The 17,555-nt window shown below is 35.5% G+C and overlaps 3 protein-coding genes across 19 annotated transcripts in view; all 3 read right to left on the bottom strand.

The window, feature by feature from the left end:
* The window catches only part of LOC119633605 (dynein heavy chain 2, axonemal-like), a 19,390-nt gene extending 10,720 nt beyond the window's left edge, over positions 1–8,670 (bottom strand). The window contains exons 1-9 of the mRNA XM_038027222.1: positions 8,558–8,670; positions 7,730–8,428; positions 5,831–7,671; positions 5,084–5,765; positions 4,629–5,013; positions 4,099–4,542; positions 858–4,037; positions 598–796; positions 5–542 (exon numbers count right to left, since the gene is read on the bottom strand). Of these exons, the coding sequence (XP_037883150.1) occupies positions 5–542; positions 598–796; positions 858–4,037; positions 4,099–4,542; positions 4,629–5,013; positions 5,084–5,765; positions 5,831–7,671; positions 7,730–8,428; positions 8,558–8,627 (8,038 nt within the window). The 5' untranslated portion in view covers positions 8,628–8,670. The remainder of the gene's footprint in view (positions 1–4; positions 543–597; positions 797–857; positions 4,038–4,098; positions 4,543–4,628; positions 5,014–5,083; positions 5,766–5,830; positions 7,672–7,729; positions 8,429–8,557) is intronic.
* A 785-nt stretch (positions 8,671–9,455) lies between these two features.
* Positions 9,456–10,813, bottom strand: LOC119633606. Its single transcript, XM_038027223.1, has 3 exons — positions 10,281–10,813; positions 9,818–10,031; positions 9,456–9,752 (listed from the first exon to the last, which is right to left on the bottom strand). Exons 1-3 carry the CDS (start codon positions 10,811–10,813, stop codon positions 9,456–9,458), a joined length of 1,044 nt encoding a protein of 347 aa, XP_037883151.1.
* Positions 10,814–14,028: 3,215 nt separating this feature from the next.
* The window catches only part of LOC119634163 (nesprin-1), a 161,356-nt gene continuing 157,829 nt past the window's right edge, over positions 14,029–17,555 (bottom strand). For 11 of the 17 annotated variants that reach the window (XM_038028154.1, XM_038028153.1, XM_038028152.1 and 8 more), the window contains 5 exons: positions 17,357–17,392; positions 16,620–17,246; positions 15,512–15,653; positions 15,145–15,221; positions 14,029–14,364 (listed from right to left, as the gene is read on the bottom strand). In XM_038028154.1, the coding sequence (XP_037884082.1) occupies positions 14,127–14,364; positions 15,145–15,221; positions 15,512–15,653; positions 16,620–17,246; positions 17,357–17,392 (1,120 nt within the window). In that variant the 3' untranslated portion in view covers positions 14,029–14,126. Of the gene's footprint in view, positions 14,365–15,144; positions 15,222–15,511; positions 15,654–16,285; positions 16,319–16,619; positions 17,247–17,356; positions 17,393–17,555 lie in introns of those variants that run through there. The other 6 variants (XM_038028159.1, XM_038028158.1, XM_038028143.1 and 3 more) reach the window with 5 other exon arrangements.

Here is a 17,555-nt window from a genome sequence, read left to right on the forward strand (position 1 = left end):
GCACGTAATAATCCTTGGAAAACTTTTGATATATCTCTCAAATTAAATAGATAATGGGACTTCGCAGGAGTAGGTAGCATACGCACAATAACGTCGTTATAAATGTTAATAGTGGCTGCGGTAACTCCGTGCCACATCTCTCGAATCTCATTTGAAAAGGTTAACAGTTTTTGTTTAAGCATACTACCAAAAATGCGCATAATAACGGTCTCGGTAGGAAACGTTAGATTAAGAAGATAAAATCGACTCATAGTACGTGAGGAAATCTCTTGGCGTCCTCCGCCAGGAGGACCCATGGCGGCCATTACCAGTGTATTAATAACATAAATTTTTTGTTGATTGCGACGATTGAACCAATACTTGTAATCGATCCATTGCCTTATTAACTCAAGTGGTGGTTGTGATCCATAAGTATCTTTAGCTGGCATATTGAAATCATCCATGAAGCATATCATACGCTTGCCACCAATCGGTACAAAATGTGTTTTAGTTCGTTTCTCCGTTCGATTCTCAATGGATTCTTGCAAACCAGCCGCCGTAGTCTTTAAAAAAAGTTGGTGGAAGTGAGTCGCCATTATGGGTAGACAAGAGACTTACCTGAGCTGATATGTTAATAGAAAGAACCGTGTATTTGGTGTTATCACAAGCTTCCATGACACTAACAGCAGTCGAAGTTTTTCCCGTACCTACATTACCCACAAGTAGCACGGGATAACCATCTTGCAACATTTTCGAAACTAAATATTCATAACGAACCGTATCCACGGTTGGCACTATGATCTTATAAAAGGGTTCGCTAAAATCATAATATCATATTGTTGAGACCAAAGATGGTTTTAGTTCCAGTTTCAACTCACTTCTCGTCGTACTTCCAGTTGTCAGAAAGTTTACTATCCCAAGGCATAAAACAACTCTGCCCGGGGTCTACGTAATAGTCGTAAACAGTGTCTTTAAGAGGGAAAGAACTATCCATTTCACGTAAAAAAGCATCTAAACGCAAACGACTTTCTTCATCCACCGTACCACAAACTGACCAAACTAATGAAAATAAGAACCACAATTTAGTCATTGTTTCTAACTGCTCCTCATTTCCCACTACAATGCCGTTCTGCTTGGTTGCAAATCCTTCCAGAAGGAGACACATAGACATGACGACGTTCAGCTCATTTGCTTTTACCACTTCCTTACACTTTTGATGCTTATAAATCAGTACCTTATCCACGAACTCGTTGAAAAATGCACGAACATATTTCACGTACTCTGGCGGTTTTTGTCGCTCAAGCCACGATTCAACGTAGGGACGCCAACCCCAATCACGATAATCATTGTACACCATACCACAACGTGACACCGTAGCAGGTGAAGCGACAGCCAAATCAGCTACTTCAAAAAGCAACGAGACTTGAGCAGGCATAGTTATCCTTTCGCTATTAACTAACGTTAAAATTTTATTGTCATCCATTACAGAATTCATATTTTCTATCCAAACGGCATCAACCGGTCCATCGAACAACAACCATTTTTGGGTAGGATCTTCGTCAGCACAAATTACTCGCATAATACAACTGAGTACTCCATCCAACCACTCCCCAGTGGCTAAATTATATTCGCCATACAATTCAGCCAAATTGAGAGCCTTTGGATTTATAGGATGCACCGCCACAGCCAGCCAACCGGGTTTCTTATTATTATTCATACGTATGAATGCACCTTGTAAACATTTCCAAGTCACTGATTTTGCTGTGTTAGTGTCACCAATAATCATGGAAGAGTGTCTTGAATTCTTAGTCTCGTACAATTCGATCACCTTTTTCACCGCTATAGGTATTGGCTGCAAGCCGTTACCTTTGAATTCATCTTCTATAGCTATTTTAAAGTCACTGTAATCAATAGACGGGACCCCGACACCTGGGAATATATCGGACATAATTCCATTAAACAAAGGCAAATCATTCGCCGTCAGGCGTGCCACATTCATATCACGCATAGCCAAATAGACGACCTCTTCTTCGGTGGCATTGGCAAGCTGGCGTCTTTTCCTACCAGCATAACGTAGCAAGGCTACCATAGATCTTAAGCCAAAATCATAGTGAAATTGCTTAGACAATTGTTGTTTAGCCAATTCATATAAGGTAAAAACTTTGCGGGCCAAGCTACCCGTGTTCATAAAACCATCCGAATATAAAGTATTCTCAGCGATAATAGCATTGTCTGGCACCATCATTGATATTGGCCGAAACATTGATTTTAAATTATCTGGCAATTCAGTGCGGCCCGCGTAACCCGGGTTCATAGTAATAAAGAGGCCGACGGTGTGCCGCAATTTGATAACTTGTCCTTCAAAGGTGAATTGAGTAAGTTTAGCTGTCAATGCCGACATAATCGAGAGTATCTGTTGAGCCACTACGGATAACACTTCAATATTGATGCGGTTAAATTCATCAAAACAACCCCAAGAACCCGTTTGAGCCAAACCGGAAAAATTTTTACCTATACTTTTGTAGTCTAAGCCTTCCGAGCAGTTAGTAACAATTACCCAAATACCCAAAGCTTTGCCCAAATCTTTAACTGTTTCAGTTTTTCCTGTGCCTGCCGGACCTTTGGGGCTACCTCCACGATACAAATGTAAAGCAGTAGTCAGAGTTATGTAGCACCTATCTGTAAGAGGAGTTATGACCAAACGGCCTGAATTTCCTAAATACTCGTAGCCATACCAATGCTCCGTATTAGTTTGGCGGACGACACTTGTTTCTGTTTCACGATGCCAATAAAATCGTAGTTGTGAAAACCATTCAAAATGTCCGACATCTTTGCAATTATTTTTATACATACGTTCTATCACATCTCGACCATGAATTTCGACAGTAATCAAGGTATTGACTTTAAGACGCATAATCCGCGATAGATCTTTTCGACTCATTTCTGAAAGTTTACCCAAAATTTTACTCTGTTTACGTTTTAGTTTACGCAATGGTTTTTTTTGATCCACCATTTTACAATGGATTAAACTTCGGGTGCATTCGGTAGTCCATTGTATTAGACTAGTAGTGTTTACTAGTTGACCGGGCCACTGTGAAAGCCATTTCTCGCGATTGGCAGCCATTTTCTTCAAAGCTGCTCGTGTTAATTTTAATAATTCTCTTAATACAGCGAACATGTACTCCTCCACTATGCTTAGCCATTTCTCTGATGGACCTTCCACATATAGAACATTTAAAAATTCTACGTATTCACCGTCTTCGGCGTACATACCAGAGGCTTGCCAGCGATTAAGAGTTTTTCCCGCGTTCTTTAATTCTAATTTCGTCAAACCGTCAAAGAGCTTTTTCAAATGTACTTGTACTAAATCTGGTCGTTTATTGTTGCCTAGAATTTCCAAAAGGTCATCGTTTGAAATGAAATAGAATCGCGGAAATAATTGACGTTTGCGTTCCAAGTATACTTCAAGAGCTCTTTGTATGGACTCTAACCGCTCGTCCATTTTGTGAAAACGTGCCAAGAGAAAGGGTGGAGTTCTTAAATGGGTAGCACGTACAGCCGTTTTAGCCGCATACATTTTGGCCATTATGGTGCGAAGCTCGTCCGTAATGGCCGCGAAACGTTTAGCTTCGTTTGGCAATTGTTTACGAATATCTTCACCAGCGAAAATGTTCTCCAAATATAACCACTGACGTTGGACTACTAAAGCAGTTTCCAGTGTCTCGGAAATGTATGACAAAGTTTTCTCCCAATTATCCACGACTGTTATAAACGGCTCGACAAACCGCGTAGCTTTCATCGCCGATATTTGGACCATATGTTCTTCAAGCAATTGTGTACATTCGTCAACGCTTTTGATACGATATATGCCATCACGATAAAACACCATTTCAAAGCTTTGCTTTCGCCATACGCTGGCTATATTCTTGATATTATTCTCAATCAGCAATTCCATGGTTGCAGCGTTTGATATATCTTGGATTTCCTCCGAATAGTATTGGAAGTCCAGCTCTATAATTAGCTCCAACGTAAATTTTTTCGAGTTCTCGTCAAAATCTCTGCAAACGTTCATAGTTCATGAAAAGGTCTAGTAGAACCTAAACCTAAACCTCAACTTACACTTGCACCGCCTGACGAACTTTGTCCCAATGCCTTTTGCGCATGCTCGGATTTTTCAAAGCAGTAATTAACGGTAACGTTCTCCTGAAGGAATCGAGCGTTTTAGTGGTTTGAATCAACATATCCCAATTGCGACTATAGTATTTTTTAAAAAGTGTGTTAAATTCTTTGTAAAGGCCGAGGGCAGTATCTTCCATTAAATCAATATTGATTTGCCAGAAATTTCCCGTACGCCACTCGTTCCAATTATCCTGCCATTCCAATATTAGTTCCCAAATGTCTCTTACAATTTTTAGTTCCACTAATAACTTGCGTAAATCCGCATTCTCCCCGAGATTTATACTAAAAATAGCTAAATCATTTATTAGGCTCTCTTCGAATTTGAAGCATTCCTCCACTTTTTCATTGACAACTCTTAAATATTTGATAGCAATTTTCGGATTTCTACAGGAAAAGGGAAAAATGAATTTTCAAAAGGACAATGGAAAAGGAGTAAAAAGGCTGAAAAGGATTATGGGTATCGGTCTTACGTTTGAGAGGAAGTGGGTAATTTAAGCATAAAATCTGAATAAAAATGATTCATCACATTGCGGAATTTTTCCGCCTGTTTTTGCAAATTCTTTTTAAACTCCTCTTTAGTACTGAATAGCATTTCGTCGGCATCGCCCAATTTTTTTAAATAGTTCTCCCAAGCAGGCGTAAGATTATTTAACAAATTTCTCGCCGGATGAGCCACTTCGACTTGATATTTATCCAGGACTTCAAAAAGCTCTAAAATCGATGGGAATTCACCCTGTTGTATTGGAACCTCTTCCATGAGACGGTTTAACAAGCTTGAGGCTTCTTTGGCTTCCTTCAGGTTGCGGGGCATTATGCAAATACGTTGCTCATTACGCCGCATATAACGATAAACCTCTGTGGAGATCCCAATAAAGAGATTATATTTTATGTGAACAAAACTTGTACATTTTTAGAAAAGTCTTACTTTTAAGTCGTGACGTTGCCCGTTTTGTTAACAGTTTAATATTTAATAGTTGCCATTGCTCTATAAAATCCATCAGAGTTTGCTTCAGTTTACTCTGATTTACCATGATGAAATAGACATTGATTACCGTCTCTCTTATTGAGATCCGTTCCGCTTGTGTGCTCATTAATTCGATGCTTTCATCAAAAACCTTTGCCGCCTGGTTTGTTCCCTCGATTTTATCAATGTATTCGCCTTCTGTGCGTTCCCATATGAAAGATTGTGGTTTCCATGACAATACAAAGTTATCAATTTCCTCCCTATTGTAGTCAACTTCTAAGTTTATTTGGTCTTGCAGCTCTATTATCTCAGGATCCATTGCCATCACTTGAGAAAAGGGTTCTCCCTGCAATTCTTTCGGTAATCCTAACTTGGTTGAAATACGTGGCATGGCCCCAATGCTCTTAGCAACACGTGCGTGCATACTTAGCATAACGTTCGCGATCTCATCCATGGATGGTTGTAAGGATATAATGCGGTTCTCGATGTTGACATTCATTATGATCAAAGGAGCCGGATGAATATCGCCTACAGAACATAAGGAGTTATATACAACTGACAGGGAACTGCGCGAACAAATGAGTAGAGCTTCTGCCAACATCTCGTCGAATTGAGTGACATAATTATACCATTCAGTTGCCATCTAAAGACGCGAGAAAAAATGAAAGGATTTGGTAAAGTAGATGATCATTTAATGAGAATTTTTACCTCATCAATAACTGGTTGAAATTCTTTGAACACGGCAAACAACAAAGCGATAACGGAATTATATAAATTCACAAGTTGATTTGTCGCCCTACGGTTAAAAGCCGCTACGTTCATGTCAAACGAGGGCAACTCAGCCGGACCAGACAAACCAAACTTTAGTAGGGGTGTATCACATATCTTCTCGCATATACGAGCTATATGGCGATTAGCTCTCTTATATATATCCAACGAATCTTGCAGCTTGCGAGTATGTTTAGCACAATCGGCAATATATGCATCGCTCATTTCTCCACCCCACGTGAGCTTAAATAGCCCTGGAGCTATTTTCCGATCGCAGGCGTGTATCAAAGCCTGAAACAGTTTACGCTCGTCGTCGGACAGAACGGATAAAATGCGATTATAATCTACGCAAACAGTCACAACGCTATTGTACACGAATTTTAAGGTCGGATATCTCTCGTAAATTCTTTTCAAGTGCCCTCCTATTAGGAAACCAAGTTGTTCAAATTGTTCTGCTTGCTGACATATTGTCAAAATCGAACGGTCTATGTTGCATTCAAGAAGACCGCGCTTCACTTTGCTCCTTGTCAACAGTGTGCGATCTAAACGATTCATCAAAGTGCTGCTACTGCATTTACGTACCCAGTCATCAAAGGCTTTTTGAATTTCCTTTTCAAAATCTCTTTTTAGAGATTCAAATCTGTCCAAAGCCCCCTTGGCTTCTGGGACTGAAGGCAACCAGTAAGAATTTTTCAAACGATCTCTTAACCATTGCAAACGCTCTAGATTAATGCGATAGTTTATTGCGCGGGACGCATAATAACTTAACCACGATTCATGAACTTTAACACGATCCATCTGAGCTTTTACCGTAGCATTGATTTCAGACACAAACATCATCCACATTTCGCTAACCATTTCCAAATAAGACTTGCGTATCGTTGCACGATACGAATAGAACAGTGTAACATTCAGAACTTCAACTGCTTCTTCAACATTGCATACCTTCTGAAAAGCATTCGACATTAAACGCTGTACAGTTTCTTCTAAACTACGGACTGTGTGCCTATACTTCAAAACTTCCTCGTACCACGAGTTCTTATGAACATCCAAAATAAGATCTTTACAATCATTTCTCATTGATTCCAATATCTGCATGAACTGCTTTTCGACGCTCTCAGCTATTTTTTCGAATTCTTTACCATTGGTGCCACCGAAACGTGGCACTGGTATGGCTTCGTTCTCATCCAAGCGTGCGAAAACAATCATTGATTCGCATATGTCGATCAGATCGTTTAAGCGCTCCGCGAAAGCGTCAACATGATTAAAAATCATGGCATTATCTAAATCCCATTCAAATTTGCGGGCGTGCTCCTTGGCCATGCGTTCATAGATTGCTTTATAGGATAAACAACAATCAATAGACATATTGCACATTTTAATGCCAAAACGGGAATTCCCCTCCAAAATCTTTTCAACATTAGTCTGTTTTACGCAAAAGCGTATAATTTGGTTACTAAGATTACGAAAAAGGTTCGTGATTAGGTCTTTGCGATTATAAAAAGGCGATTTCAACCATATGTAGACAATAAAGTTGATAATGCGTGGCAATAAAGCAGGCACAGATGATGGGCTCTCCGCTTTATCGATTTGGGCACATGGCTCGATCAGCAGGTACAAATACTTGATGTTTGACTTAGCCTCTTCCATTTCCTGGCGGCATTCACTTATCAATTCATCGATCTGCTTTATATAGACCGACTGTGAAGCTCGCAAAATAGTGATTATATCTTGAACGTCGTCCTGATCTAATTGGGTGTTGAGACCATGCAAAACTTCGACTATAATGCAAGCAAAATTACAGTTTCTAATTAATTCTGATCATTTTCTTCAACTTACATCTGTATAACCAAAATTCATACTCCTCCTCTGGTATTACTAAGTCATGTTGCACTACTAGCGTCTTGTCCGTAAGCAAAGTACGTATTTGATTAGTCCAAAACACAACTACCGCTTCCATATTTTTTAGAAACTCTCGATCTTGTGTGGCATTGCCTTTAGCGATTTGTTTTACTACATGCGGTACATAAAGCACTGTCATGCCTGCCATTTTCGAATTTAAGCTAGTGAGATAACCGAGAAATTTATCCATTGCTTTGCAGAATCGCGATTTAACGTTATCGTTCCAATCGGAATTCCGAAGAATTGGCGCAAAGACTAATTGTAGGACTTTCAGTAAACATCCGTCCACATCTTCATGCAATGTACCAATATTTATTTCGTCATGAAAATTTCCAACTGAAAAGATAAAATTTGGTTCCCGATAGAAATAAGTGAGATCAGAAACGGGCGCTACGGGGAAACCTAAACAAGCGCTCAGCTTGTTAGCATCATAAAAAATGGTTAACAATGGTTGATCCACTTCCATTAGCCATCGTCGAATGATATCCAGATTTTCCTCTGCCCAATCGCGGTGATCCAAAGCAAACAATGTAGTCATACGTTGAATATAATCGACTAGACGGTCTAATTCTTCATCAGTATATTGAGGACGAGGCATTTGGTCTGCATGTTGCAAGATTGGTCTAGGCTTGTGCTCTAAATAACAAAACAAAAAAAAAAACAAAATTACCTTCATTCCTTAACAAAGAGTAAATATTAGGAACAATTGTATTAATCCTAGCACTACCATTAATTCTAGTTAATAATTTTATCAGCCGATAATACCTTCATCGTCTGAAGAAGCGTCTTTGCCTTCAGCTTCGTAGCTATTTTCATTATAATCTTTTTTGCTCATTTTTTCTAGTTCTTCGTCTCGACCAGTAATGATTATGAATTCGATTTGTGAAAATTTATGAAAAAATTTGAAAAGCTTTCCGACACATCAACAAAAACTTCTCAGAAGGCATTTAGAATATTGTTTGTTCGATGCGATAAAGCAGGTGTTTTTCTTATAACTTGCTACCTTAGAAATGTTGCTTACGAAAATCAACAGACATCTTGTAACCACTAGCAACTACGATGAACGTTATGAAAATTTCAAAACAGCTGCATATGATGAATGTTATTTGCCACTTTTGATCCCTTGAAGCCAAAAATTTGCAAAAAAAAATTAGAAGAGGAAGAGGTACTTTTTTACCAATCGCAAGACAACAGTTAAAACAGCAAAATTGCACGAATTTAAATCCGAATTGCCGTCCAATCCAGTTTGTCAGAGTTGGTCACCAAAGGCTAATTCCGCTTTAGACAAAACAAAATTTGGATCATGTAATGATATCATTGTGGAATGTGAAAGTAACTCCGAGAAGAAGTTGGACTGTTTGTGTCTTTACGTCAGATAACACGTAAAACGCAAACATTATAGCGACGAAACCTTAAGGAGAAACTCAGGAAAAACAAACACAAATATTTAACCGGCTTTAAAATAGCAAAATGGAAATTTGTGTGAGAGCCTTAAGGGATTAATAGTAAATACATTTCATATGTACAATTGTTGCAATATCAAAATAATGCAAAGTTTTTTAAATAAATAAATTAATAGAAAAATATGCTTATCTTCTCACAAATTATGGCCGAACATATGACGAGCAAGAACACTAATAAATAAGATGAGTTTACTTAAATTCTAATGCAAAATTAAGTTCCCCTGCTTGCGTGAATTCCGAGCATTTTCGCCAGCTACAGTTGTAGTAGAAGGATTCTCGCAGCAGCAATTATTCACATCTAAATCGACAAATGTATTATATTCGTCACTGGTAAAGCGGTATGCTTGCTCTTCCATTGTTATGCACTTAACATTGGGTGGACATCGCACTATAACTAAGGCGTTGCCTGCGTCGTCGTAATAAGGATCCTTATTTTCTAAATGACAGTCTTTAGCGCTTACAAACATTAAATACTTTGTAAAACAGCAGATCAGTACCTAATTGCAAGAAAAAAAATGGTGTCAGAGTAATGCATCCATCTTAAAAAAACAATTTTACCTACATCCACAGCAATAGCAATCAGCATAAGAACCAAGAGTATGTTTAGCATAAGGTACATATAAGAGGAAAATACTGCCAAGCATCCGCCAACATTAATGTCCGTTAAATTCAAATGAGGTATGGGTGAGTTCTCACTACGTGGCATATAATTTTGATAACAGGTAGTGCTTTCATGTTTGCAGCATGCATAGGGAGCCAACGTTTGCCCTTCATTACTTAATAAAGCAACAAAAAATATATATTACACGGAATGAATATATTTCATTTGAATTTACCTCTCTTGCCCCGCTTGTACCGTCGTTGCACTCGGTGCTGGTTGTGCGGTTGTAGTTGGCCGCGGTGCAGGCGTTGTTGGCATTGTCGATTCTGTACATTCAGTAGGCACCTCTTCACATTGATCATAGTCGTAGGCGGCGTAATTATCGATCGTGCGTTTTGTTCTTGATCGTACCGTATTTGCAAACCTTCTCTGCCCCAGTGAAGAATACTCTTTAGGCATCCAATTTGCATGCCCCCAATCTTCATAACCATGAACTCCACAGCATTCCTGCGAGTATTGCAATTGATCCCACAACAATTTCCATTCGGGCATCATATAATATAAATCAATACCATAGAATAACATTATTTCGGCAGTGTTTTCCAAAGCATCCGAGCTATTCACTAATGACCAAACCGTTCCCATTCCACATAAAACAATTAAAAAACAAAAGAACAACCAAACGCTCAGCAATATCTCAATTGTTTGTGAGTAGCGCCGTTTCCACACGCGGCGCCACATTGATACACTGCACATATACGAAGCTATTAGCTGAAAGCCCAACAAGTACGTATTGAAAAACTTTGCTGCTAACATTTTCCGATCCACCTGCACCATAAATGAACCCAATATACATTGATAGAAAGCTGCCACTAATATAATTGCTATGCCCAATAACACTTCCAGCATCAATAGAAAATTAATCACCAGCCGTAATTTGGGAAGCGGCTCACGCATTTGTACATTTTCTTTATAATCAAAATTCTTATATCAATATTTAAAGGAAAAAATATTATTTAATTGTGTATGATCAAATGTAAGCAATATTGTCATTATGTTGACATATTTCCTATAATCGGTTATCAGGGATAGAGCAAATATCGAAAAGCCTTAATGCAAGTTTTGCGAAAAATCTTTAATTGGAAATAAATTGAATAAAAAAAGGAAAGAATATAAGCAATTCTTCACATTCTGTAATATTTCCAGCGGTCTCATTTTTCACAAAACTAACAAAACCCCTAGCATTTCTTTCATTTATTACCACGTTTGTACCACGGATACGTTTAACTCAGCAGTTAACAGACGGACAGACAGACTGATACAGATGTCTAGAACGGTTCAGATTTGAAACTAACCAATCGATTCAGAGTCATTTTCTAAATCGATCTAAGCCTATCTGTCCGTCTGATTGTTTCGATCATTTCCCATATAACGCCCTGTTCTGAAAAGTGAATAGCAGTGTTTCGGCATTCTAAATTGGTATGGAAACTCTGGACCGTTTGGGGCAATTTTTTGAACCCCCTCTCTAATAACTGTTCTTACGGAAACTGAAGCTTTATATGGTAAAAAGTCGAATTTTCAATATTTCATGGGGAAAATTGGCCCTTAATAGTAAATTGGCAAAGAAGTCTATCTTATCGAATTTGGACCACGTAAATATATTTTTTAGATACTATATCATAAAGGGAATCTCGTGAAGCGTAAATCCTTAAATTCCGAAAAAGTCTAATTGTTAATTTTTTTATAACGAAAATTTTTCAGATTGTAATTAAATTAAAAAATTAAGTGGACCCAATTTCAATCACCTTGGTCTGTTTCTTGGGCTCATCCCATATAAGATAACTCATGAGTAGTAAACACTTCGAAAGAAGGCTTAATTTTTAATATTTTGTGTATTAATTCATAGCAACGTTTCAGACATTAAGTTAACAGTAGGGAATTTGGATCACATTGGTTTATTTTTTTTTGGACCCCAATATTATAAGCGCTAACACGAAACGGAAGCTCCTACATGCAGAAAATATGTGACGTTCTAATATACGAGCCTTCGTAAAAATAATGTACACTTTTGTGCACTTTTATTACTAAAACGAGCGAATAACTGCACTCGGTAAAATGGTGTACGATGCCTAATGTCAGGCTATAATGTTTTTACTTGTTTGTTGTTGTACTTGTTGTGGATTTATAAATGACATGCAAATGAAACGTTTTTCTTTGTTGCCGTGCGACTATGTCCTCTAACAAAATTGGCCCATTTTTAATGTGAAACGGCTTGCAAGAATTTTCAATATTTCTGCTAAAGTTGAGAAAGACAGTTTCGTTTTTCGACCACGAGACTGTTTACCATAGAATTATATGACAGACGGACGTGCTTAAATCAATTCGGACTTTGATGCTGATTAAAAATATATGTACTGCCTCCGAAGGTTCTTTCCAGGTGTTCCGAACGTTTTGATAAAATAAATATACCTCTCATCCCTCAGTGATGGCTATGAAAAAAATTAAATACGTCGATATGGTTTTTTATAAGATGCGAAATGTACTGTCATACGCTGTATACAATATATATCGAGCCACTCTGTTCGGTAAATATGACTCACAAACTAGAGTTAGTAGTACAATAAAAAAAACAGTCAAAAAAGAAAACTATGATTAAACTGTTAATATTTATTTGTTCATTTATTTATTTATATATTTAGAAAAAAATCCATAGGAGAGTTGATTTATTTTTAATGTTTATAGTTTTTTTTTTTTTATGATAACATGTTCGGTGTGTTAATATTTGTATATATATATATATATATTTCGTAGTTAATGATAATAATAATATAAGGAAATGTTATTAAATGTATATTTCCAGGTTAATCTATATATGGTTAGTAAGAATTCTTTTTCGATAAAAATTATTTCAAAAATTAGAAAATTTTAACAAACAGACATTTATCGTGGTAACTTGAAACTTAAAAAAATACATAAAAAAAAGGAGGAAAAAAGAATACATTTGCGTATAATTTGCAGATTAGGAAAACATTTATGTGACATTAGAAAAATCAGAAAACTTGAACAAAAATTTTCAAATTTATTATAACAGCAAGCTTTCAGCAATAATAAAAATAATATATTCAAAAAATACTAAAATAAAAGGTTATTTAACAAGAATATTATTTAGGAGATTGCGTTTCGACGTTTGTTGACTAATTTTTTACATACTTTTCTTTTTAAAATTTTTTGATACATATATATATACTTTTTTTTTTATTTAGAAAAATAAGTTTTGGTTTAGCACCGGCATAGGACACTTGCTGCTTTTTCTTTTCAAACTTTTGTTAATTTTGTTTAGTAAAATATTTATTTTATTTTAAAGAACAAAATTAAACAACCACAAGAACATTTGGAATTTTCTTCAACAAAATTAAAATAATAATAAAAATAAAAGGACTCTGGGAATGTTTCATAATAATTGGTTTACATATTTTTGTGATTTATTTATATATTTTCTTCTTTTAATTTAATACAATTTCTAAGAAATTTAAAAGCAAATGGAGAGTTTTTTGCTTTCAATTTCTTTAAAGAAAAATATATTACTTTAAAAAAAAAAAAATCTTAAAGATATTTCGAAATTCAGTTTAATTCAAAAATAAAAATTAAAAGTTTTGGGGATTTTTTTTTTTTTTTTTTTGCTTTGTTAGGAAGGTGAGACTTTAGGAGAAATGTTTTTGTGTTTGTTTAATATCATGTTTTGTAACTTTTGCTGTTTATATAAGTTAAAGCATAAAGAAATATATTTAACAACTTAAAACTTTAGCCTTTATATCTTTTTTGGGCTTTTTTAAAAGTTTTTTTTCAACAAAAAAAAAAATTAATAAATAAAATAAATAAACCAAAGAAGGGGACATGTGCGTCTCGTAGCTTGAAATTAATTATAATTTGATTTTCGATCATTTATTTAAACAGCTTTTAATTAAATTTCTTCATAACTCCATTCACTGATCTAACTAAAATCGTTCGTTTTTTTTTTTTTTTTTTTTTTTTTTTTTTAAATTTTAAATTAAAAAAAAATTTTATTTATTTTTCTTAATAATAACACTTACTAACTACATTTTGCTTTTAGTTTAATTATAATTTACATTTTATGTTAGGTTGTAGTTCATCTCTTTTCTTTTTTTATTTTATTTCATTTTTTTTTTTTTCTTATAATCGTCGTAAAAGCCACTTTTTACTTTGCGTGTTATGTTTTTGTCAGTTATTGTTTTTTTAAATTGATCTCTGATTATGTAGGCGGCGGTCCATTGGGATAAGTTAGAACCGGTTCTAAGCTGCGAGCAAAACTATTAGTGAACATGCATGTATAATCTTCACCGTGGGGCACAAGTGTGGCAACACCCAATAACAGTAACATGAGAGCTTGTATGGGCAGCGAAGCACGGGCAACGCGTCCTAGAAACCGAGCGCCTCGCGCAAGCACGGTGGTATTGATGGCATCGCCACCTGCAGCATCGCCATCGTTGCTGTATAATAAAAAATTTTATATTTGATTTGAAATGTAATATGGATATGTGGAACGAACACTTTAGAAAAGAAAAAAAAAAAAAACGAAGAGTCGAGAAAGATAATCTATTTAAAGTAAAACAAAATGCTTTTAAGTAGAATGTCTAGGTATATAACGCAACTTTGTTATGATATATAGCTTATTTATTGACTTGAACTCACTGAGTCATGTATTCTCATCCTACAACGACTGATTGTAAGAAGTTAAGTCTACGTCGTGTATAAGCGCAACATTTTCTTTTTCCTATTCATACTCTACACCGCTGGCGTCTGGCAAGGGCATATTAGGTTTGGGTGAGTATATGCAGTATCTGGGAAGACGCGTGGTGGACCCAGTCCTTTGACTGTGCCGATCTTTGAGGTATTCTGATGATATTTGATAATCTCTTTTGATCAAGAAAAGCTTTTACGGACACTTTTCGCCATTTAATGCCCTGTTTTAAAAAGTAGCCCTATGAGCAACTGTATAATGCTATACAATATTTTACCCTAGAGAAAAGCATTTTGTTTTAATGTAAAAAGATTTAAAAAAAAAAATCAATAAAGCTTCCTAGAGCATTCGCCTTAAGGATTACGTGTATTAGAGCGTGCTCACATTGAAAAAATGATACGAAATAAAAAAATAAACCAACGTTAAAAACACGAACAAAAAGTTTTTAGAAAACTTTGTCTAATAGTATTCAGAAAATATTTTAAAAAAATTAAAAAGTCTATATCTACTTAGACACACAAATATTTACTTTGCATTTTCAGTGTTTGGTGCGGCAGCCTGAATAGAAGTAGAAGAAGGTAAGGTAGTTACTGATTGATCCAAAAGCTGTATGAAAATAAAACGAAACAAACAAAAAAGTAGATAAAGAAAATAATAACAACAATAATCAAGTTTTATATATTTTAAAATAAAAGACAATCATGATGATGGAAGAGACTAACAATGGAAGTAAAAAATAAAAATAAATAAATTGAATAAAAATTTAATTTTAAATTTCGAATTTCATTTAAAATGATGGAAGTAAGTGTGCGCTGTTTTTTTCTTTCTTTATAAATTAATTTGTTTTAATAATTTAGGCTTATTTTCGTTTTAATTTGGAATTAAATTCTACTTACATCGGAGGGTAGCATTTGCAACGGTACACCCAAGTGATCACCATCCACACCCAGAACGGCACCAAGTTTTACTATGTATATACCCGATAGTCGGCGCAAAGATTGTAATCGTAAGCGCAAATCCGTTAATCTGGAAAGGGTTCTTGAATTTAATTAACTTTGTTGTATAGATCTGACGATGTTGTAAGTGAATGTGGGGTTAGCATGGGCGGACGAAAAAATTTCGAGTTCAAACATAAAAATTGCAAATTATACGAAAACCAATATATCGATAACAAAATGAAAACAAAAAAAAAAAAAAAAAAAACAAAGCAAATTTCAGGGATAAAGCAAAAAAGGTGAAGAACGAGAATTATAAATATGGCTGTTGTTGTTGTTGTAAATAAGAATGAGAGTAATTGCAATTAGTTTGAAATTGAAATGTGAAATGATTTCATTTATATCGAATAGATTCGAAAAACGCAGATGCAAGGGAACCAAAAGAATGTTTCAAATTTCTATATAAACGATCTAACTGAGAAAAGAAAGAAAGATAGGGGGGGGAGATGCTATTGGGCATAGGTTTGGAACTAACTTTCGCAAAGAATTTCAACAAGAAGGACATTTTGTATTTTATACACAAATAATTTTGTCCTTTAAATATTACAAGAAAAAAATAGAACGAAAAATTAAAATTAAAAAATTAATACAAAAATCTAATTAAGCGATTTGTTATTATACTAAAAACAATGAAAAACCTATTGAAAATTTTAAAAATTATTTAATAATACACACGAAGAGGAGTATTAGAGGAGATCACGGAGAAACCTAAAATTATAAAAAAGAAGAAAAAAAAGCACAGAATTCGTGATAATTAAGCTCGAAATTCCTTCTTGGCCTTAGAAAAATACATTTTAAACAAATTAATAAGAAAATAATTTTATAATTTCAAATCTACCGGTAAGTTCTACAAAAAGCTTACTACTATAGTTCAAGACTAATTTTAATAATTTACAACAACATACATACAAATGTTAATCGTCATTAATATTTTCATAGACAATTCGAATGTTGGTCCCAGTAAGGTTTCTTCGTGCCGCCCTCGGGACTTGGCATTACGTGAGCTTACCTCGCATAAGTGTGTGTTGATTCGCCAGCTGTTCCATCAACCGTTCGTAGCAACTGATCAGCAGCATCTTGCAAACTCACAACACGTGGTTCGCATCTTTCCAATTCGCCTCTTAATCCTTTAAATTCATCAAATTTCATTTGCAAAATTGCACGATCTTCCGTAAGATCCACGGGTTCGGAAGCTTTAATTTTAGCTTCGGTTTGTTGCAACCATATGCACAGCTCATCGATAATGGCATGGAATTCACTGTTACCCATTAGGGAGGTTTGTAACAGACCCTGCCATTTGGTGGCATTCATGCAAACTGTATTCCAGCGTTTATTGTCTTGCTCTAATCGATCACGTAATTGCTTAGCTTTTTCTGTATCTAAAGTGTGCGTAGCGAGATGTTCGCCTACCACATTCAGAGAAGAAATAATCGACTTATGACTTTCCAAATCAAGTAAGAATTCTCGATGATCTTGTACTACATCTTCAAGCAATTCAATATTCGAAGGTGGTGTGTTTTGTACTTTCTGTGTACCTTCTGCAAATTGTAGCCATTGTTCGAGACGCCAGAGATCATTGTCGATTTGCTGCCAATTGCGTTGTGTACAGAGCGGACAGGTTAAACGACCGATCTCACTGTAATAAAAAAAAACAGCGAAAAACCAAGAAATTAAAAACGAATCTTCGAAAATTGCGCATAAAAATATAATTAAAAAATTTTTACAGTTCGACCACTGTAAACTTACTGTGGACAGATGTCTTTATAAGCAGCCGACAATTTGCTATTGTTGATCAACAATTTGCGTAGGCGTGTTTGTGTTATGAGTAGGTTTGTTTTTTTTTTTTTTTTTTTTGTTTTAGTTAAGTGAAAGCGAAGTCGGATACATGTGCATTAATTGTGCGTGTAGTACATGTTGTTGTGATAAGAAAAAGGTACAATATAGT

Source organism: Glossina fuscipes, unplaced genomic scaffold (assembly GCF_014805625.2).
Source record: "Glossina fuscipes isolate IAEA_lab_2018 unplaced genomic scaffold, Yale_Gfus_2 2, whole genome shotgun sequence".
NCBI lineage: Eukaryota > Metazoa > Arthropoda > Insecta > Diptera > Glossinidae > Glossina > Glossina fuscipes.

Bases quoted from the DNA above. Each gene is read 5' to 3' on its own strand.
- LOC119633606 (XM_038027223.1), bottom strand. From the start codon at position 10,813: ATGCGTGAGCCGCTTCCCAAATTACGGCTGGTGATTAATTTTCTATTG. The intron at 10,032-10,280 runs GTTTGCAAATAC...TGCTTTATTAAG, and splicing joins TCTTCACTGGGGCAGAGAAG to TAATGAAGGGCAAACGTTGG. The intron at 9,753-9,817 runs GTAGGTAAAATT...TCTTGCAATTAG, and splicing joins TGATTGCTATTGCTGTGGAT to GTACTGATCTGCTGTTTTAC.